Source organism: Bufo gargarizans, chromosome 4, assembly GCF_014858855.1.
Source record: "Bufo gargarizans isolate SCDJY-AF-19 chromosome 4, ASM1485885v1, whole genome shotgun sequence".
Classification (NCBI taxonomy): domain Eukaryota; kingdom Metazoa; phylum Chordata; class Amphibia; order Anura; family Bufonidae; genus Bufo; species Bufo gargarizans.
Genome location: NC_058083.1, coordinates 422,548,707 through 422,573,018, shown reverse-complemented (window position 1 = coordinate 422,573,018; position 24,312 = coordinate 422,548,707). Strand labels below are relative to the sequence as shown.

Genomic DNA, 24,312 nt, shown 5'->3' with positions numbered 1-24,312 from the left:
CAACACAGATGCCTTCAGCTGCCAAGCACTCATGTAACAGGTCAGCCGGTGTCATAGGTACAAATCGGCTGACAGATGCCCTTTAAAGGGATTCTGTCATGACATTTTAGCCCTATAAGCTAAACATATGGCCAGGTCCGTACAAATAACATGAATCCGAAACTGTCCTTATTAAATCTACATGTGGCTCTATTAGCACATAAAACAGGTTTTTATAACCAGTCAATCGCCTATCTAAGGTGCCCAAGGGGACGTCAGTTAATACAGGGTGCCCGGACGTCTGGTGCCGAGCGCCTCCTTCCCAGTCATAATCACCGCCTTCCTCACTTCAGCGCCGCCTCCGCCAGATCCGGCCAGCCCTCCGCTAGATCCGGCGCCTGCGCACTATGCTCAGCCTGATGCGCCGCAGACTCCTGGCAGCGGCTTCTTTGAGCAAAGTGCGCGAATGCGCCTGGCCCGCAAAATGGGTCCGCATCCGTTCTGCAATTTTGCGGAACGGGTGCAGACCCATTCATTTTCAATGGGGCCGAAATGTGCTATCCGCATCCGCATAGGCATTTTCTTTTTTAGTGACGGCGATGTGCGGTCCGCAAATTGCGGAATGCACGTTGACGGTGTCCGTGTTTTGCGGATCCGCAAAAAACACTTACAGACGGTGAATGGACCCTAACATGAACCTGTCATGTTAAACATGGCGTCTGAGCTGAAGGCAGCATATTACAGCAGACCGATATATAGTTTCATGAGAACATTTTGAGTATAGCTTATGATTTACTTGTTTAATTTCCTGCTCATTCTGGAAGTCAAGGAGGTGGTCCTATCAGTGAGTGACAACCTTGCCTGGATGGACCATCTCCTTGACTTCAAAGCTCAGAATGAGAAAAATTTTAATGAATCTTTTCCCATAAAACTATATATCAATCTGCTCAGCTCATCCTGCTCTATAACAGGCTGCCTGCCAATTACTTCTCATTTACATGGTGACAGGTTCTCTTTAGGAGAAATACAATAAGAGTCTTGCAGGTATGATTCCTCTTAATGGCTGACAAAAAATAAAATGCTAGCCATAGTATCATACCTGCAAGCCTCTCTTAATAAAGATATTTGGATGGGTAGATAGATAGATAGATAGATAGATAGATAGATAGATAGATAGATAGATGTATTTGCTAGGAGACAAGGGAACTTTGAGGAGTAGATGAAGTTCTAGAGATCTGAGAAGAACCCTTGCTCTGGCTGCTTTCCATTGTCCCGGCACATCATACAAGCCCCCCACTGACGTCATGCTGTAACAGCACTGGCTCTTCAAACAAACAGCAATCAGTGTACCGCGCTCTTTCATGTCATCTGCTTGCTGTGAACTGCTACATATGGTTTTTAGTGGTCTTCAAAGGACCTCAGCCTCTAATGAGAGCCAAAGGCTGCAATACAGAACTGCATACTGCTGGCGTACTGACTATAAAGAAACCAATTTTCCTGATGAAAGCTTCTGGAAGTCTTACACCAGTCCTAACACTTGCAATGGGTCCGGCATAGCCAACTACTACCTACACCACCAAGCTATCCTTAAGATGGAGCCACACTGTCCTTCTTTCCGTTTGTGAGATCCGCCATGGGCTCTCACAAGCGGTCCAAAACATTGGAATTGCATTCTGAATGGAAAAGGATCCGCTCAGAATGCATCAGTTTGCCTCTGATCAGTCACCATTCCGCTCTGGAGGGGGACACCAAAATGCTGCCTGCAGCGCTTTGCTGTCCGCCTGACGAAGCGGAGCAAAACGTTCTCTATTGTGTCAGAGAAAACGGATCCGTCCCCATTGACTTAAATTGTGTGCCAGGACGGATCCGTTTTCTCTGACACAATAGAAAACGGATCCGTCCCCCATTGACTTTCAATGTATAGAAGACATAATACAACTGGATCCGTTCATGACGGACACATGCGGTTGTATTATTGTAACGGGAGCGTTTTTGCAGATCCATGACGGATCCGCAAAAAATGATAGTGTGAAAGTAGCCTTATTCACCCCTCTTTGTCATTAAGCCATAATCATTTCCCGCTAAGCCGCACCCCTCTGTCAAGCAAGGCACAAAAAGTGTCTAAAACACATAATAATAAATGTGGTAAGAAAGAGTAACAGTAAGGGTACTTTCACACTTGCAGCAGGACGGATCCGACAAGCTGTTCACCATGTCGGATCCGTCCTGCCGCTATTTCGCTGTGCCGCCGGACCACCGCTCCGTCCCCATTGACTATAATGAGGATGGGGGCGGAGCTCCGGCGCAGCACGGTGAAAGCCGCCGAACTAAAAAGCCTGACATGCAGTAATTTTAGTCCGGCGGCCTTTCGCCGTGCACCGCTGTGCTGCGCCGGAGCTCCGCCCCCGTCCCCATTATAGTCAATGGGGACGGAACGGCGGTCCGGCGGCACGGTGAAATAGCCTCAGGACGTATCCGACATGGTGAACAGCCTGCCCGTCCTGCCGCAAGTGTGAAAGTAGCCTAACAGGTCAATTTTTTCAATTCGGGTCCTTTTTATACAGTATGCTCCGGATAATGGCCTGGTGAGCAGGGAGATGAGAGCTCCACAATCATCTCCCCTGCAGGGGACGGGTTATAGCTGCAGCGATCACTTCTCACCGTACAGTTTCATTCTTTCTGGGCAGCAGATCCTTGTTTATACAGGCTGATCTGCTGCACAGATGCCTTGATGTTTGGTGCCGGCGGAAAAACGCAATCATCGGTCCCTGTAAAACATCCGTTTCTGTCTTGCTAAGGGCTCATGCACACAAACATATTTTCTTTCCATGCCCATTCCATTTTTTTTGCGGACCGTATGCGGAACCATTTACTTCAATGGGTCCGCAAAAAAAACTGAAGTTACTCTGTGTGCATTCCGTTTTCTTATGTCGGTATTTCCGTTCCACAAAAAAATAGAACATGTCCTATTATTGTCCCCATTATGGACAAGGATAGGACTGTTCTATTAGGGGCCAGCTGTTCCGTTCTGCAAAATAAGGAATGCACACGGATGTCATCCGTATTTTTTGCGGACCACAAAATACATACGGTTGTGTGCATGAGCCCTAAAGGTGGATTTTCTTTAGGGAAATTCGCTAAACCTGATACCGAATCTTTCAGGGTGTGTAAGGTCTGTGGAGTTGTCGCCAATGATTTGCATTCGGCAAAACTGCACTTTGACGCTGCAGGTTTCACCCTTGGCATTGCATGGGGTGTAATCTGTGACATATCCGCAGCCAAATAGGAACAAATCCACAGTGGAAATGCAGCAAAATCCATAGCAGAAATTCAGCTGCAGAAAATCCTCCCTTTTCTACCCAAACCAACCACCGTATGACCTTTTTTGCAAAAATCCTATGTGCCTATGTGACAGTGAAGTGTCGGGGCCTGTAATGGTCAGAGCTAATCCACTGGCTGTACTCCCAGCATACAGGATCATTAGACGATGGGAAGTAACCACATGCATGCTATATGTATGACAACTGCCATCACTAATATAAGACATATATTACACAGCTATAAAACTGTCCAGGGGCGCAGGGCGTATAGGAGGCCTGCTTATTAGGAGGCTAGCACCAGTTTATTATAGGAGTCACTCCCATTAAATGTGGGATTGTGTCCAATAATAAACTGCCGTAAAGCCCTATACGGACCTGTGACTGTAACCCAACACTGTCACCACGCCTGATACCTCTATCTTAGTAAATACCTCTATGGGATAACAATTAGAGAGCATCATTTCTCATTACTCAGCACTGTGCTGTCCCTCTCTTACTCCACCTAGAAATTTATTACTAAAGTGACAACTGTCTGTCACTATTCCCTTTGTCAAACGGATGTGTCCCTAAGGCTACTTTCACACTAGCGCTTGATCGGATCCGTTCAGAACGGATCCGATCATATTAATGCAGACGGAGGCTCCGTTCAGTACGGATCCGTCTGCATTAATAACTTAGAAAATTTTCTAAGTGCGCAAGATGCCTGAGCGGATCCGTTCAGACTTTCAATGTAAAGTCAATGGGGGACGGATCCGCTTGAAGATTGAGCCATATGGTGACCTCTTCAAGCGGATCCGTTCCCATTGACTTACATTGTAAGTCTGAACGGATCCGCTCACCTCCGCACGGCCAGGCGGACAGCTGAACGCTGCAAGCAGCGTTCAGCTGTCCGCCTGTCCGTGCGGAGGCGAGCGGAGCGGAGGCTGAACGCCGCCAGACTGATGCAGTCTGAGTGAATCCGCTCCATTCAGACTGCATCAGGGCTGGACGGAGGCGTTCGGGTCCGCTCGTGAGCTCCTTCAAACGGAGCTCACGAGCGGACCGACGAACGCTAGTGTGAAACTAGCCTAAGCAGTGTGAGAACACCCCCAGCCGGTTATCAATTTATTCAGACATTTCTAGGAGAAATAACAGCGGACCGGTAAAACGCAGAGTTCTTCTTTTTGGGTAAAACTATTGAATCTGGAGCTTTACTTTAAAAAAAGTAAAATAAAAATCAAACCTTAGGCCTCCTGCAAACGACCATTATTTTTTCCATTTACGGGCCATTTTTTGCGTTCCGTATACGAAACCGTTCATTTGAATGGTTCCGCAAAAAAAAACTGAATGTACTCTGTATGCATTCAGTTTCCGTGTTTCCGTTCCGTTGAAGAATATAACATGTCCTATTATTGCCCACAAATCACGTTCCGTGGCTCCATTCAAGTCAATGGGTCTGCAAAGAGAAACGGAACACATACGGAATGTACTCTGTATGGGTCCATTCACACGTCCGCAATTTCGTTCCACATTTTGCGGAACGGAATTGCGGACCCATTCATTTTCTATGGGGCAGCACGATGTGCTGCCCAGATCCGGGATTGCGGATCCGCACTTCCAGGTCCACAATACCGATCCCGAAAAAAATAGAACATGTCCTATTCTTGTCCGCAATTGCGGACAATAGGCATTTTCTATTAAGTGCCGGCGATGTCCGTGTTTTACGGATCCACGGATCCGCAAAGCACACACGGAGGCGTGAATGGACCCTATGTCTTCCGTATCCATTCCGTTTTTGCGGAACCATCTATTGAATGTTATGCCCAGCCCAATTTTCTCTATGTAATTATTCTATACTGTATATGCCATACGGAAAAACGGAACGGAAACAAAAAAAGGAACAACGGTTCTGTGAAAAATGGACCATAAAATACTGAAAAAGCCATACGGTCGTGTGCAGGAGGTCTTAATCTGCCATTCTTAGGACAGGACGACACGGAGAAGGGGTGCACAACATCAAATTGTCTGTAGAATTATTTTTGAAAGCAGCCAAATTGCCAACAAGCTGCAGAGATGCCGCGGCCCTGCGATACCTGCATCATCGTCTACCCTAACAAAGTCTCCTGTGACCAAAAATCCAACAGCCTTGGCACCATCGCAACACGACCCCACTGGCAATGCAACCTAGTGATCTTCAGGACGTACAACACATGTCACCATATAGTCCTGGCCTTAATATTGCAGAATAAAGGGGCAGCATGGCAGTGGCAGGAAGACTGGCAGCCTGTGCTATGCTGTTGCACCACATAGGCGCTATATATGATTTTCATGCTCTATACAGCGAGCCGAGCCTCCTCTACACCAAGGCTCCTCAGTCGTGATATGCTTAGGTAATGCAGCAGGAAGACAAAGGAAATGGAGCAGTGAACGGGGTAGTCTTTAGGATTCAAATTTGGCAAAACACAAGCATAACACTAAAACTTTGTGCCCTGGACAAGACGTGACTGCGGATGGGCACATTTTAACGTTTTTTGCTGGTACGCCACATAGATCCATGCAGCGCATAAGCATTACAGCAGACACGCGCTGCCAACGTGTGCATTTTATGGTCCTTTCTCTCCTAAACGCCACTGCTATGCCCATCTGTGTGCCGTGCTGATGGAACAATGATCCCCTTCTCTATACCTCCGGCTGTCTCCATGCATTCTTGCAGTCACATAGCATTGCCTTATGTTTGCACAGGGCTGCACGCTTCAGTCTTAATATGATGACTTCAATAACTCCCCTTAATCCTACTAATTTTGCTTTCAACCTAAGCTCCTATTCATCAAGAGCAGAGATCCTGCAGAAAAACCCTGAGCTCCTCCTCAATGCAGATCATATTCCTCCGATATCCAAACTGGAGAGGAGATGAATTCCCTGCTGGACCAGGGATGCCTGGAATGAACTGGTGGTGCAAACACCGAGGACAATCTTTGTCCTGCTGATCCCCCCCAGAAGGTTTACTGCAGTCTAGGCATGGGCGACGATGGCTTTGTCAGGACTCGCACCCTAAATAAACTGACCCCTGATTGGCACCAGCACCCTCTAGTATGTCTATCTGAAGGCTACAAGGACAAGTGCCGCCTCCTGTGTCATCTCGTCTTGGAAGACAGGTAGAGACACCTCCAACAAGAGCTAATTACGCCTCATAAATTGCTCTCCGAGTCTACTGTAGGTAAGAGACATGTATCTCATCATGTATCTTCTAAGGCAGTAATCAGAGGGAAGTATGCCTGAGAGGAATGAACTAATCCTGGAACCAGCACTCAAGTTCTTCATTTCTTCTAAGTTCAATGACATGAAGATTGACCTCTACGGTTACTGTACATGCCTATATACGTGGGGGCCCATCTCTACAGCCAGTTATCTCTGGGACTACGAAGCCACTCACGTTTATCTGGTATGGTCCTCGTCAGGAACACATGTCAGAAATGTCTGAAGATATGACAGCTTTTAGACAAGAGATTTCAACAGGAGAAGACCAGAGTGTCCATCAGGAGGGATGCAGAGGATGGACGTTGTGTTCACTACAACTCCAATCATCACTACATGTCTAACATATAGACAGCACATCAATTACCAGGCACATTCCTTGTATCCCCCCCAGTATACCGCATGTCTTCATTGTGTCCATTCCAGCTATTTCCAGCATGACAATGAGTGATGAGAACAAAATCACATCATCCGACATCAACAGGGGATATTACAGCGTATGATCACACCTCATAGGGCACCTCTAGGAGATGCTATGTGCCCACTGGTTGGTACATATGTATGTGCCATACATACCTATGATCACACATTAGTGCACCTCTAGGAGATGCTATGTGCCCACTGGTTGGTACATATGATACATACCTATGATCACACATTAGTGCACCTCTAGATGGTATGTACCCATTGGTTGGTACATATAATGATACATACCTATGATCGCACACTAGTGCACCTCTAGGAGATGGTATGTGCCCACTGGTTGGTACATATGATACATACCTATGATCAGACATTAGTGCACCTCTAGGAGATGGTATGTGCCCACTGGTTGGTACATATGATACATACCTATGATAACACACTAGTGCGCCTCTAGGAGATGGTATGTGCCCACTGGTTGGTATATATAATGATACATACCTATGATCAGACAGTACACCTCTAGGAGATGGTATGTGCCCACTGGTTTGTACACATGATACGTACCTATGATCACACACTAGTACACCTCTAAGAAATGGTATGTGCCCACTGGTTGGTACATATGATACATACCTATGATCACACACTAGTGCACCTCTAGGAGATGCTATGTGTCCGCTGGTTGGTACATATGATACATACTTATGATCACACATTAGTACACCTCTAGATGCTGTGTGCCCACTGGTTGGTACATATGATACATACCTATGATCACACTGGTTGGTACATATAATGATACATACCTATGATCAGACAGTACACCTCTAGGAGATGCTATGTGCCCACTGGTTGGTACATATAATACATACCTATGATCACACATTAGTGCACCTCTAGGAGATGCTATGTGCCCACTGGTTGGTACATATGATACATACTTATGATCACACATTAGTACACCTCTAGATGCTGTGTGCCCACTGGTTGGTACATATGATACATACCTATGATTACACTGGTTGGTACATATAATGATACATACCTATGATTACACACTAGTGCACCTCTAGGTGATCACAGGTCGGTATATACAGTAATATATATGCCTATGATAAATGCACCACTATAGAATGTTCTGTAATGTAATGTGCCCATTAGCTGGTATATATGGGGCTGTATACCCATGATCACCCACACATGAATGTGTCTCTGTGAGATGCTCTGCAGTGACATCTGTCCACTGGCTGTATATATGGTGATACATACCCATGATCAGTAACACATCACAGCACCTCTATAAGATGCTATATACCCACTGGATGGTATATATGTGGGTGTATATGTATATGTATATATATATATATACACACACACACACACACACCAATGATCACTGGATGGTACATATGGTTATTTAAGCCACACATTAAAGCACCTCCATGAGATGCCCAGCAATTAAATCTATCCACCGGTTGGCATATATGGTGATATATATCTATGATCTATATGTGCCCACTGGGTGGTATACACGGTTATTTATACCTATGATGGGTCACCCATACTGCACCTATGAGATGCTCAGTGATGGCATGTATATGGCACCTATGGTAATATATACCTATGATCTATATGTGCCCACTGTGTGGTATACACGGTTATTTATGCCTATGATGGGTCACCCACACTGCACCTATGAGATGCTCAGTGATGGCATGTATATGGCACCTATGGTAATATATACCTATGATCTATATGTGCCCACTGGGTGGTATACACGGTTATTTATGCCTATGATGGGTCACCCACATACTGCACCTACATGAGATGCTCAGTGATGGCATGTATATGGCACCTATGGTAATATATACCTATGATCTATATGTGCCCACTGGGTGGTATACACGGTTATTTATGCCTATGATGGGTCACCCACACTGCACCTATGAGATGCTCAGTGATGGCATGTATATGGCACCTATGGTGAGGCTTACATATGATCAGTGGCAGATGTGCCCCCTGGCTGGTATGTATATAGTGGTACACTGGCACACATCACTGCCCCTGGTATGGGACGGCACACATGCATTTCTTACCCCATATTTCCTGCTCCTGGAGGTGACTGGGATCCTCTCTTTATTTCCTGTCACCGAACTCATGGCGCGATGTGATCGGGCACAATTTACATCCAGATCTCAGGGACAGGTAAGTGGCTCCACCAGTCAGCAGTTGTACGGTCTGCGATGAGCGGTAGGTGACAGCCGTCCTCACATAGGATCACTGTATGGACCGCTGCCCTTATCTGCAGCACATCCACTCCTGACCGCAGTCCACCAGCGTGCCCCTGGCAGGAAGGTGGCATCCACACACCTGGCACTTAGCTACAAGTCCCTGGGGCTCACACCCGCTCCATGCCGCGGTCCCCAGCAATAGAGCCGTGTGTCCGGGGCTCCCCGGCTCCTATGTCTGGGAGGAGCCTGCGGTCCCCAGCGCTATAAAAGGCACCGTGCTCTGCTGCCAGAGGAGCCGCTCCGTGCTGCAGCCGTGTGGCGGAGTGAATGAGCGCGCCCCCTCCTCCCGCCTGGTACACACGGCTGCTGGGATGTGCCTTAGCTTGCAGGGCTGCAGCACACACCTTGACTGACACTCACTGGCGGCAGCGGGAACGCTCCGTGCTGAACGGGGCTCCGTCCGTCCGGTCCTCGGGGCTGACAGCTTGTAGTAACCGCTGACAGGACGCTCGTTATGTGCTGAGGGCAGGGGTCCGCTCGTAAAAGCAGCGTGCCTCTGTAGCGCTGGCTATTGGCATGGCCGCCTGTTTGATGTGGGTTTACGAGAGGCTGGGCAGCGCTTGTAATGCACACAGTCACCCTGGGACAGGAGGTCCTAGTACTGCTGCCTCCATGTTACCTTCTCCACAACATTTCTATGTAAAGCTCTGAGGGCCCAAAGTCAGCACCACTTGTGACCAAAATATGGTGGAGCGAAGCAAAAAAGTGCGTGAACCAAATGTAGTAGAGCTAAAGACACCTATGTTTGTGATTATGTTAGGCACATACCCCAGCGCATACGCTGAACATATACATAGGGCCACACCAGGGTTGCCAACCTTGGCATGAGTTGATTCTGGACAATTGAGGCGATTTTCACAGACACATTTTTTTACGGACACGTTCCTCGCCTCCTTATTTAGCACACACCCATAAAACGCCTCAACCCCAATCACAGGTAGTACAAAGGATGCGCCCAGATCCCTGTACCAGAACCAAAAATGTGCTGCCATCTATTTACTGCTCCTACATCTGCATACGTATATAGGCCGCTATTTTATATATATATATATATATATATATATATAATAACAATAATTCAGGGCAGCACTTCTGGTAATGGAGGATCGGGTGCCAGCGATGAAACCACCTGACCAAGGTGTATAATACAAAAATAGAAAGCACCGCAGCACATCCGTTGGTGAAAATAGTGGATCTTTATTCACCCAAGCGACGTTTCAGTCTGCTAACTGGGACCTTTCTCAAAATAGTGGATCTTTATTCACCCAAGCGACGTTTCAGTCTGCTAACTGGGACCTTTCTCAAGCTTGAGAAAGGTCCCAGTTAGCAGACTGAAACGTCGCTTGGGTGAATAAAGATCCACTATTTTCACCAACGGATGTGCTGCGGTGCTTTCTATATATATATATATATGTTATAATATTATATACACATAGGGGATCAATTATCAAACTGGTGTAAAGTAGAACTGGCTTAGTTGTCCATAGCAACCAATCAGATTCCACCTTTCTATTTTTCAGCTCTTTTGGAAAATGAAAGGAGGAATTTAATTGGTTGCTATGGGCAACTAAGCCAGTTCTACTTTACACCAGTTTGATAACTGACCCCCATAGAGTGCCGTATATTGAAGCAGGAGCAATATTTAGGTGTATATATAGGAGCAGCATACATACTATAAGTATACAGAGGTATAAGCAGTACAGGCTGCAGTATATAGACAAATAAATATTTGCATATTATCATAAATCAGTCCCAAAACATAACTATGCACCTAATCCCAACCAGTCCTCTTAATGCCCCCACATAGTAATTCTTCCCCCTTCATGCCACCGAACAGTATTTATGCCCACATTGTGCCCACTCATGGAAGTATTCACAGCTGCGCCCCCAGTTATATGCCCCCTCACGGAATTATGCCCAGCTGTTCCCACAGTAATATGCCCTGTTATGTTCCCAGTTAATATGCCCAGCTGTGCCCCTTGTAGTATGTCCAGTGATGTGCCCCTCACAGAAACTCCACATACTTACCTTGTTCCTAGCAGCAGCAGGACATGGCTGCTCTGGTCTGTGGAGGAGGCGGAGCCGAGGCTGACTGCCTACCGGCTCCGCCCCCCCAAACAGACCAGAAGTGCAGAGAGCCAGCAGGGGGGAGGAATGATGAAGCAGGGAACCGATGCCGTCTCTCTGCTACATCATAATACAGACAACTGTCTCTGTTTCCTATGGAAGAAGAGACAGGTGCCAGAAAGCGGGACATACCTCCCCCGTCCCGGGACAGCCACTGAAATCCGGGACTGTCCTGCCGGATCCAGGACGGTTGGGAGGTATGGTGTCCTGTGGAGGTGCTAATTTTGTCCTGTACAATCTCTTATGTATTTATTGCACATTATTTTGGCTTGTGTTACATTTTTAACACTTGCTTACGGATCCGTAATTTGCAGACCTAAAAAACGACTATGAAAAAAACAAAACAAATAAGCCTAAAAAAAACAATATAGCACAGCCTGCTCTAATTGAACAACAACCTATACAAAAATCCTATAACAGGGGAAAAAATAAGCAGGACCACGGACCATAACGCAATTCTGTGACGGAATGCATAACGGAATGCCTTTAGAGGCATTCCATTATGCATTCCGTGATAATAGAAGTCTATGGCCTGCATAACGGATCCGTCCCGTTTCCATTATGCAGGAGAGGACGTATCCGTTATGCAGGCCATAGACTACTTCTATTATGACGGAATGAATAACGGAATGCCTGTAAAGAGGCTGGCACTGAGCTGCCTTCACTGATTCTGGACATAGTCAAATGAATTTCCTGCAGCCGCCACTAGGGGGAGTTCACTGGATAGAGATTCATACAGCGCCTATTGGATTCTGCACTAGCTATATACATTCATATGTACTGAGATCCCCCTAGAGGTGGCTGAAGGCAGCCAGAGATTTATCATTCAGAATGTGATAGGGAGCTCAATGGGGGAGTTTAGTCAGTGTACTTATGGCAGTTTTATAGCATAAAAATTCTGAAAAATATAACATTTGGGATAAACACCATTCATTTTCTGATATGTAATGGTATCATACAGAAGTCCTTAGAAGAGTGACAAAACAATACCATATCTGACAGCAGATAATTAACATATTATTTGCGAAAGGGGGGGGGGGTATTGCATTCTAAGTTTTTCTGTAGGGCCCTATGATTTCTATGTGCACCCATGTCTGGGCAGCTTGGCAAAGACGGAGTATTTAGTCCACATAGAAAATAATCCAACTGGCATGCGCTGTCTGATTATGCAGAATTACCAGCACTTGTTATAGCTGGTAAAAACTAGGGATGAGCGAACCCGAACTGTATAGTATCATTTTCGTAAAAGTTCGGGTTCGGGGTTCGTCGCTTTCTTGGCGCTTTTTGAAAGGCTGCAAAGCAGCCAATCAACAAGCGTCATACTACTTGCCCCAAGAGGCCGTCACAGCCATGCCTACTATTGGCATGGCTGTGATTGGCCAGAGCACCATGTGACCCAGCCTCTATTTAAGCTGGAGTCGCATAGCGCCGCCCGTCACTCTGCTCTGATTAGCGTAGGGAGAGGTTGCAGCTGCGACAGTAGGGCGAGATTAGGCTGATTAACTCCTCCAAAAGACTCCATCCAGTGATCGATCTGCAGCTGTGGATGATTGAACTGCTGCTATTGAATTGCTCACTGTTTTTAGGCTGCCCAGAGCGTTTTTCAGTCACTTTTTTCTGGGGTGATCGGCGGCCATTTTGTGTCTTGTGTTGCGCCAGCACAAGCTGCCACCAAGTGCATTTAACCCTCAATGGTGTGGTTGTTTTTTGGCTAAATCCTACATCAGGGTGAAGCTGTCACACCAAGTGCATTTAACCAGCAATAGTCTGTTTATTTTTTGGCCATATACTACATCAGGGGCAAGCTTCGCCTGTCACCAAGTGCATTTAACCCTCAGTAGTGTGGTTGGTCAAGCTGTCACACCAAGTGCATTTAACCATCAATAGTGTGGTTATTTTTTGGCCATATCCCAGTCTAATTCTGTCAGTAAACGTATACCTGTCACCCAGCGCCTAAATACTAGGCCTCAAGTTTATATCCAGCTAAATCTGGTGTGGCTGGTCAAGTTATTTAGTGTCCGTCAAAGCACATTTTTTGTTCTGGGTTGAAATACAATTCCCAATTTAGCAATTTCCTAATTTAGTGGTTTTTGCTGTATCAGAGCTATTTGAAATCTATCCCTAAAAGGGTATATAATATTCAAGGTGCACATAGGGTCATTCTGAATAACTTCACACACACGCTACTGTGCATTTCCAAGTTTAATTTTGTCAGTAAATCTATACCTGTCACCCAGCGCCTAAATACTAGGCCTCAAATTTATATTCAGCTAAATCTGTCGTTACTGCTGTACTGTTGTGGCTGGGCAAGTTATTTAGTGTCCGTCAAAGCACATTTTTTGTTCTGGGTTGAAATACAATTCCCAATTTAGCAATTTCCTAATTTAGTGGTTTCTGCTGTATCAGAGCTATTTTAAATCTATCCCTAAAAGGGTATGTAATATTCAAGGTGCACATAGGGTCATTCTGAATAACTTCACACACACGCTACTGTGCATTTCCAAGTTTAATTTTGTCAGTAAATCTATACCTGTCACCCAGCGCCTAAATACTAGGCCTCAAATTTATATTCAGCTAAATCTGTCGTTACTGCTGTACTGTTGTGGCTGGGCAAGTTATTTAGTGTCCGTCAAAGCACATTTTTTGTTCTGGGTTGAAATACAATTCCCAATTTAGCAATTTCCTAATTTAGTGGTTTCTGCTGTATCAGAGCTATTTTAAATCTATCCCTAAAAGGGTATGTAATATTCAAGGTGCACATAGGGTCATTCTGAATAACTTCACACACACGCTACTGTGCATTTCCAAGTTTAATTTTGTCAGTAAATCTATACCTGTCACCCAGCGCCTAAATACTAGGCCTCAAATTTATATTCAGCTAAATCTGTCGTTACTGCTGTACTGTTGTGGCTGGGCAAGTTATTTAGTGTCCGTCAAAGCACATTTTTTGTTCTGGGTTGAAATACAATTCCCAATTTAGCAATATCCTAATTTAATGGTTTCTGCTGTATCAGAGCTATTTGAAATCTATCCCTAAAAGGGTATATAATATTCAAGGTGCACATAGGGTCATTCTGAATAACTTCACACACACGCTACTGTGCATTTCCAAGTCTAATTCTGTCAGTAAACCTATACCTGTCACCCAGCGCCTAAATACTAGGCCTCAAATTTATATCCAGCTAAATCTGTCGTTACTGCTGTACTGCTGTGGCTGGTCAAGTTATTTAGTGTCCGTCAAAGCACATTTTTTGTTCTGGGTTGAAATACAATTCCCAATTTAGCAATTTCCTAATTTAGTGGTTTCTGCTGTATCAGAGCTATTTGAAATCTATCCCTAAAAGGGTATATAATATTCAAGGTGCACATACGGTCATTCTGAATAACTTCACACACACGCTTACGTGTCTGTAAAAAAAGGCCTGAATTTGAATTCAATACATTGGGCCAAATAATATTTTTGTTGTTGTGGTGAACAATAACAATGAGGAAAACATCTAGTAAGGGACGCGGACGTGGACATGGTCGTGGTGGTGTTAGTGGACCCTCTGGTGCTGGGAGAGGACGTGGCCGTTCTGCCACATCCACACGTCCTAGTGTACCAACTACCTCAGGTCCCAGTAGCCGCCAGAATTTACAGCAATATATGGTGGGGCCCAATGCCGTTCTAAGGATGGTAAGGCCTGAGCAGGTACAGGCATTAGTCAATTGGGTGGCCGACAGTGGATCCAGCACGTTCACATTATCTCCCACCCAGTCTTCTGCAGAAAGCGCACAGATGGCGCCTGAAAACCAACCCCATCAGTCTGTCACATCACCCCCATGCATATCAGGGAAACTGTCTGAGCCTCAAGTTATGCAGCAGTCTCTTATGCTGTTTGAAGACTCTGCTGGCAGGGTTTCCCAAGGGCATCCACCTAGCCCTTCCCCAGCGGTGGAAGACATAGAATGCACTGACGCACAACCACTTATGTTTCCTGATGATGAGGACATGGGAATACCACCTCAGCAAGTCTCTGATGATGACGAAACACAGGTGCCAACTGCTGCGTCTTTCTGCAGTGTGCAGACTGAACAGGAGGTCAGGGATCAAGACTGGGTGGAAGACGATGCAGGGGACGATGAGGTCCTAGACCCCACATGGAATGAAGGTCGTGCCACTGACTTTCACAGTTCGGAGGAAGAGGCAGTGGTGAGACTGAGCCAACAGCGTAGCAAAAGAGGGAGCAGTGGGCAAAAGCAGAACACCCGCCGCCAAGAGACTCCGCCTGCTACTGACCGCCGCCATCTGGGACCGAGCACCCCAAAGGCAGCTTCAAGGAGTTCCCTGGCATGGCACTTCTTCAAACAATGTGCTGACGACAAGACCCGAGTGGTTTGCACGCTGTGCCATCAGAGCCTGAAGCGAGGCATTAACGTTCTGAACCTTAGCACAACCTGCATGACCAGGCACCTGCATGCAAAGCATGAACTGCAGTGGAGTAAACACCTTAAAAACAAGGAAGTCACTCAGGCTCCCCCTGCTACCTCTTCTGCTGCTGCTGCCTCGGCCTCTTCTGCTGCTGCCGCCTCGGCCTCTTCCTCCGCCTCTGGAGGAACGTTGGCACCTGCCGCCCAGCAAACAGGGGATGTACCACCAACACCACCACCACCTCCGTCACCAAGCATCTCAACCATGTCACACGGCAGCGTTCAGCTCTCCATCTCACAAACATTTGAGAGAAAGCGTAAATTCCCACCTAGCCACCCTCGATCCCTGGCCCTGAATGCCAGCATTTCTAAACTACTGGCCTATGAAATGCTGTCATTTAGGCTGGTGGACACAGACAGCTTCAAACAGCTCATGTCGCTTGCTGTCCCACAGTATGTTGTTCCCAGCCGCCACTACTTCTCCAAGAGAGCCGTGCCTTCCCTGCACAACCAAGTATCCGATAAAATCAAGTGTGCACTGCGCAACGCCATCTGTAGCAAGGTCCACCTAACCACAGATACGTGGACCAGTAAGCATGGCCAGGGACGCTATATCTCCCTAACTGCACACTGGGTAAACGTAGTAGCCGCTGGGCCCCAGGCGGAGAGCTGTTTGGCGCACGTCCTTCCGCCGCCAAGGATCGCAGGGCAACATTCTTTGCCTCCTGTTGCCACCTCCTCCTTCTCGGCTTCCTCCTCCTCTTCTTCCACCTGCTCATCCAGTCAGCCACACACCTTCACCACCAACTTCAGCACAGCCCGGGGTAAATGTCAGCAGGCCATTCTGAAACTCATATGTTTGGGGGACAGGCCCCGCACCGCACAGGAGTTGTGGCGTGGTATAGAACAACAGACCGACGAGTGGTTGCTGCCGGTGAGCCTCAAGCCCGGCCTGGTGGTGTGCGATAATGGGCGAAATCTCGTTGCAGCTCTGGGACTAGCCGGTTTGACGCACATCCCTTGCCTGGCGCATGTGCTGAATTTGGTGGTGCAGAAGTTCATTCACAACTACCCCGACATGTCAGAGCTGCTGCATAAAGTGCGGGCCGTCTTCACATCCTGCCGCTGCTCGCCTGTCTGCGCTACAGCGTAACTTCGGCCTTCCCACTCACCGCCTCATATGCGACGTGCCCACCAGGTGGAACTCCACCTTGCACATGCTGGACAGACTGTGCGAGCAGCAGCAGGCCATAGTGGAGTTTCAGCTGCAGCACGCACGGGTCAGTCGCACTGCGGAACAGCACCACTTCACCACCAATGCCTGGGCCTCCATGCGAGACCTGTGTGCCCTGTTGCGCTGTTTCGAGTACTCCACCAACATGGTCAGTGGCGATGACGCTGTTATCAGCGTTACAATACCACTTCTATGTCTCCTTGAGAAAACACTTAGGGCGATGATGGAAGAGGAGGTGGCCCAGGAGGAGGAGCACTTTCAGGCCAGTCTCTTCGAAGTGAGGTTTTTTGCAACAGCAGAGGCCAGGTACAAATGTGGCCAGCCAGGGCCCACTACTGGAGGACGAGGAGGACAAGGATGAGGAGGAGGTGGGATGAGGAGGAGGTGGAGGAGGATGAGGATGAAGCATGGTCACAGCGGGGTGGCACCCAACGCAGCTCGGGCCCATCACTGGTGCGTGGCTGGGGGGAAAGGCAGGATGATGACGATACGCCTCCCACAGAGGACAGCTTGTCCTTACCCCTGGGCAGCCTGGCACACATGAGCGACTACATGCTGCAGTGCCTGCGCAACGACAGCAGAGTTGCCCACATTTTAACGTGTGCGGACTACTGGGTTGCCACCCTGCTGGATCCACGGTACAAAGACAATGTGCCCACCTTACTTCCTGCACTGGAGCATGATAGGAAGATGCGCGAGTACAAGCGCACGTTGGTAGACGCGCTACTGAGAGCATTCCCAAATGTCACATGGGAACAAGTGGAAGCCCAAGGCAGAGGAGGAGCAAGAGGTCGCCAAGGCAGCTGTGTCACGGCCAGCTCCTCTGAGGGCAGGGTTAGCATGGCAGAGATGTGGAAAAGTTTTGTCAACACGCCACAGCTAACTGCACCACCACCTGATACGCAACGTGTTAGCAGGAGGCAATATTTCACTAACATGGTGGAACAGTACGTGTGCACACCCCTCCACGTACTGACTGATGGTTCGGCCCCATTCAACTTCTGGGTCTCTAAATTGTCCACGTGGCCAGAGCTAGCCTTTTATGCCTTGGAGGTGCTGGCCTGCCCGGCGGCCAGCGTTTTGTCTGAAAGTGTATTCAGCACGGCAGGGGGCGTCATTACAGACAAACGCAGCCGCCTGTCTACAGCCAATGTGGACAAGCTGACGTTCATAAAAATGAACCAGGCATGGATCCCACAGGACCTGTCCGTCCCTTGTCCAGATTAGACATTAACTACCTCCCCTTAACCATATATTATTGTACTCCAGGGCACTTCCTCATTCAATCCTATTTTTATTTTCATTTTACCATTATATTGCGAGGCTACCCAAAGTTGAATGAACCTCTCCTCTGTCTGGGTGCCGGGGCCTAAATATATGCCAATGGACTGTTCCAATGTTGGGTGACGTGAAGCCTGATTCTCTGCTATGACATGCAGACTAATTCTCTGCTGACATGAAGCCAGATTCTCTGTTACGGGACCTCTCTCCTCTGCCTGGGTGCTGGGCCTAAATATATGCCAATGGACTGTTGCAGTTGTGGCTGACGTGAAGCCTGATTCTCTGCTATGACATGCAGACTGATTCTCTGCTGACATGAAGCCAGATCCTCTGTTACGGGACCTCTCTCCTCTGCCTGTGTGCTGGGCCTAAATATCTGACAATGGACTGTTGCAGTGGTGGCTGACGTGAAGCCTGATTCTCTGCTATGACATGCAGACTGATTCTCTGCTGACATGAAGCCAGATCCTCTGTTACAGGACCTCTCTCCTCTGCCTGGGTGCTGGGCCTAAATATATGCCAATGGACTGTTGCAGTGGTGGCTGACGTGAAGCCCGATTCTCTGCTATGACATGCAGACTGATTCTCTGCTGACATGAAGCCAGATCCTCTGTTACGGGACCTCTCTCCTCTGCCTGGGTGTTGGGCCTAAATATATGCCAATGGACTGTTGCAGTGGTGGCTGACGTGAAGCCTGATTCTCTGCTATGACATGCAGACTGATTCTCTGCTGACATGAAGCCAGATCCTCTGTTACGGGACCTCTCTCCTCTGCCTGGGTGCTGGGCCTAAATATATGCCAATGGACTGTTGCAGTGGTGGCTGACGTGAAGCCTGATTCTCTGCTATGACATGCAGACTGATTCTCTGCTGACATGAAGCCAGATCCTCTGTTACGGGACCTCTCTCCTCTGCCTGGGTGCTGGGCCTAAATATATGCCAATGGACTGTTGCAGTTGTGGCTGACGTGAAGCCTGATTCTCTGCTATGACATGCAGACTGATTCTCTGCTGACATGAAGCCAGATCCTCTGTTACAGGACCTCTCTCCTCTGCCTGTGTGCTGGGCCTAAATATCTGACAATGGACTGTTGCAGTGGTGGCTGACGTGAAGCCTGATTTTCTGCTATGACATGCAGACTAATTCTCTGCTGACATGAAGCCAGATTCTCTGTTACGGGACCTCTCTCCTCTGCCTGGGTGCTGGGCCTAAATATATGCCAATGGACTGTTGCAGTTGTGGCTGACGTGAAGCCTGATTCTCTGCTATGACATGCAGACTGATTCTCTGCTGACATGAAGCCAGATCCTCTGTTACGGGACCTCTCTCCTCTGCCTGGGTGCTGGGCCTAAATATATGCCAATGGACTGTTGCAGTGGTGGCTGACGTGAAGCCTGATTCTCTGCTATGACATGCAGACTGATTCTCTGCTGACATGAAGCCAGATCCTCTGTTACGGGACCTCTCTCCTCTGCCTGGGTGCTGGGCCTAAATATATGCCAATGGACTGTTGCAGTTGTGGCTGACGTGAAGCCTGATTCTCTGCTATGACATGCAGACTGATTCTCTGCTGACATGAAGCCAGATCCTCTGTTACAGGACCTCTCTCCTCTGCCTGTGTGCTGGGCCTAAATATCTGACAATGGACTGTTGCAGTGGTGGCTGACGTGAAGCCTGATTTTCTGCTATGACATGCAGACTAATTCTCTGCTGACATGAAGCCAGATTCTCTGTTACGGGACCTCTCTCCTCTGCCTGGGTGCTGGGCCTAAATATATGCCAATGGACTGTTGCAGTTGTGGCTGACGTGAAGCCTGATTCTCTGCTATGACATGCAGACTGATTCTCTGCTGACATGAAGCCAGATCCTCTGTTACGGGACCTCTCTCCTCTGCTTGTGTGCTGGGCCTAAATATCTGACAATGGACTGTTGCAGTGGTGGCTGACGTGAAGCCTGATTCTCTGCTATGACATGCAGACTGATTCTCTGCTGACATGAAGCCAGATCCTCTGTTACAGGACCTCTCTCCTCTGCCTGGGTGCTGGGCCTAAATATATTCCAATGGACTGTTGCAGTGGTGGCTGACGTGAAGCCTGATTCTCTGCTATGACATGCAGACTGATTCTCTGCTGACATGAAGCCAGATCCTCTGTTACGGGACCTCTCTCCTCTGCCTGGGTGTTGGGCCTAAATATTTGCCAATGGACTGTTGCAGTGGTGGCTGACGTGAAGCCTGATTCTCTGCTATGACATGCAGACTGATTCTCTGCTGACATGAAGCCAGATCCTCTGTTACGGGACCTCTCTCCTCTGCCTGGGTGCTGGGCCTAAATATATGCCAATGGACTGTTGCAGTGGTGGCTGACGTGAAGCCTGATTCTCTGCTATGACATGCAAACTGATTCTCTGCTGACATGAAGACAGATTCTCTGTTACGGGACCTCTCTCCTCTGCCTGGGTGCCTGGGCCTAAATAAATGCCAATGGACTGTTGCAGTGGTGGCTGACGTGAAGCCTGATTCTCTGCTATGACATGCAGACTAATTCTCTGCTGACATGAAGACAGATTCTCTGTTACGGGACCTCTCTCCTCTGCCTGTGTGCTGGGCCTAAATATATGACAATGGACTGTTGCAGTGGTGGCTGACGTGAAGCCTGATTCTCTGCTGACATGAAGCCAGATTCTCTGTTACGGGACCTCTCTCCTCTGCCTGGGTGCCGGGGCCTAAATATCTGAGAATGGACTGTTCCAGTGGTGGGTGACGTGAAGCCAGATTCTCTGCTATGGGACCTCTCTCCAATTGATATTGGTTAATTTTTATTTATTTTATTTTTATTTTTATTCATTTCCCTATCCACATTTGTTTGCATGGGATTTACCTACATGTTGCTGCCTTTTGCAGCCCTCTAGCCCTTTCCTGGGCTGTTTTACAGCCTTTTTAGTGCCGAAAAGTTCGGGTCCCCATTGACTTCAATGGGGTTCAGGTTCGGGACGAAGTTCGGATCGGGTTCGGATCCCGAACCCGAACATTTCCGGGAAGTTCGGCCGAACTTCTCGAACCCGAACATCCAGGTGTCCGCTCAACTCTAGTAAAAACCTTTTAATACTTGCAGGATCGGCTCAGGTAAATTGGTCAGGTTTTGGCATTCTGTAATAAACAGGATATAAGCTAAAAGTGGCAAAATTGTAGGATAAATTAGGTTAAAAACATTTAATTTAGAGGCATCCAACGCAGTGCTGATATGTTTTAGTTTTGTGGTGTGAAAGGGAGCTTTGCTCTTCCATGCCCTCATACACACCATCCAAATATAAACCTGCCAAAAGGACACTTTTTACACGCATTGAACCCATAGAAAACTATATGTATGCTATATCTTGGTTTACAAATATAGCCATTGGATGTAAGGTGCAAATGTCTATTGGCTATACTGGATTTTATGTTGTGTTAGGTTCCTCTCAAAGTATATCTACAAAATTACATATTTGAACATTAGACAATCTGAACTAATTATGAGGGCAGTGGATGCCATTACGCCAAAATGACGCAACTTGCATCATCATTTGCAGGTCAAAATTAAAAATGAAACATAAAATGGGAAAAAGTGGCAGTGGTTGGTGCATGCACACTATAGGAAAAAGCAGCAGCATCTCTGGTGGCCAGGACCGTTGGCGCACACATAGGCTAGTGCTTTTTCCTTAAGCGTGCAACCACGACCACCCCTTATGGATTGCAGGGTGGTCGTAACCATGGAAACGAGCAGTGTAAAATGTGATGGAAAAATTAATCCAGACAGCAAAGAATGCAATATGGACAATCACAATACATTAGTAAGTGCCTTGTATTAACTTTCTCTACGTGATAAATGCTATTTGTTGAACTAAGACAACCTATTTATTGTCTGAACTGAGGTCTGTTGGGGGTCTGAGCTGAGGCTGATTGGGGTCTGATCTGAGACCAATGGGGGTCTGAACTGAGGCTAATGGAGGTCTGAACTGAGGCTAATGAGGGTCTGAACAGAGGCTAATCGGCGTCTGAGCTGAGGCTGATGAGGGTCGGATCTGAGGCTGATGGAGGTTAGGGGTCTCATCTGATGCTGATGGAGCTTTGGGGTCTGACCTAAGGTCTGATGAAGATTGGGGTTCTGATGTGAGGTCTGATGAAAAATATAGATATTTTTTTATTTTCCTCCTCTAAATCCTGGTTGCGTCTTATAGTCCAGTGCGTTTTATAGTCTGAAAAATATGGGTCTGTGATGTAAAATTATGAGGGCAGCATACACTTGTGACAGAGGCCCTAATGAAAATAATGGGTCACTTACTTATATTAACCCAGTGATCATCCTTTACCTAAGGTATCCTAACCTAGCTGAGCGCTGGAGTCCATTCAATGCACTGCACAAGCTCAGGATTCCTCATACTCATGAGCTCCCGACTTTCCCTGCTGCTGATTGGCTGCTGTCATCCTCTACTGAGTATAGGAAGAAGGCTGACAGCATTCCTCAAGCACAGAAGTGTTGAAACACAAGGGACATCTACCAGGAAAACCGAGTGCAGAGGAAAATAAAAATCTGAAAATGTATGTATGTATGTATTTCAACAGTACAAAAGTCTTTGCAGAGATTTTGGAATTATGGGACCACTACTCCCAACATCTTCTAACAGCTAGGTCAGAACGGCCAACATATCAGTCAATTCATCCAAATGACCAGCTGCCGTCTCTCAGTCCAAATAATGCACCCCTCTTTTGAAGTCTGTCAACTGGGCAACATTTTTTTTTGTTTTAATGAATGAGTATACATGTTATTAATAAATACAGTATATATATATATATATATATATATATATATAATAAAGTTTCTGACAAATTAATCTTATTAAAAGGGCAGCTGTAAAAATGTCACTGGTGAGCAGCAAACAGGTATGTGCAGCTGCTGGTGTCACTAACCCCTCGATGCAGGATCCTCTACTGGCTAGCAGTTTTGCATAAACCTGTACTTCAGCCACCCCTAACCAAAGTATGGAGGCCTCATGGTGGGCGCTTCAATCCTGTCTGTTTTTTTGGGAGCGACACACTGCCACAACTGCTGCTGTGATTATCGGGAGCCATCTCATATGACAGTCACAGTCGGTCACTGCTAGTATGATCCAAAGGACACTATGTGTAGGGGATCCTGCAGCCTCATGTGTAGCCTCTCATGGCAGGGCTGTCAACTGGCATATTTCAATAGGATAATGCTCGCCATCACACAGCAAGAACAGCAAGTCTCTGCCAGATTGCAACAGTTCCTTGGCCTGCCTGGTTTCCAGATTTATCGCCAGTAGAGAATTTATGGGAAAACTTCGGAAAACTATGATTGTGCAGGATCTTTATGCCCTACTGCAACATCTGTGGGCCAATGTGCCACAGGATACCATATGGAACCCAGGCTAGGACTGGCCCATAGAGGAAAAGGTGAATTCTCCGGTGGGCCCCTGAGCAAAGGTAGGACCCCAGTTTCCCTTTTCTTGCAGAAATGGCATAGGGCACAGTAGACTAAGCGCACTGCCTACAGCTATATATACATCTCAACCAGTCTGTGCATCAATATAAAAAAAATGGGTAGATAATCTAACAAACTGCCCATTTTATTATTATAGATTCATTATTGACTAAGAAGTCTTCTAGCCAGTACTCTTTTTGCTCAGGGACCCACCTTCTCAACATCTTTGTATGTTTCTGGCTCACATACCTATATATTAGGTATTGGGTGACATCTCTTCTTGCTGAACATACAAGCTGCCACTCAGGCATTGTAACAGTCATACAGATGCTGATATCTTCCTGTGGTATGTCATTTCAGACTTTTTCAACTTGGACCCCTTGTTCAGCTATGGTTGTTGTTGGCCGCTGTTCATTAGAGATTGATTGCCCCATCCAGTCCCAGAGTCAAAAAAGGCAGAAGGACTGGTTCCACAGTATCCTGGCCAAATTCAATGTTCCCTCCCCGAAAACCAGATGGGAATGGTTAT

General features: G+C 47.1%; 1 protein-coding gene across 1 annotated transcript in view; it reads right to left on the bottom strand.

Annotated features, from left to right (window-relative positions):
- The window catches only part of KIF26B (kinesin family member 26B), a 338,734-nt gene extending 329,193 nt beyond the window's left edge, over window positions 1-9,541 (bottom strand). Inside the window, exon 1 of the mRNA XM_044290742.1 lies at window positions 9,056-9,541. Coding sequence (XP_044146677.1) covers window positions 9,056-9,118 — 63 coding nt within the window. The 5' untranslated portion in view covers window positions 9,119-9,541. The remainder of the gene's footprint in view (window positions 1-9,055) is intronic.
- Between the last annotated feature and the right edge of the window lie 14,771 nt (window positions 9,542-24,312).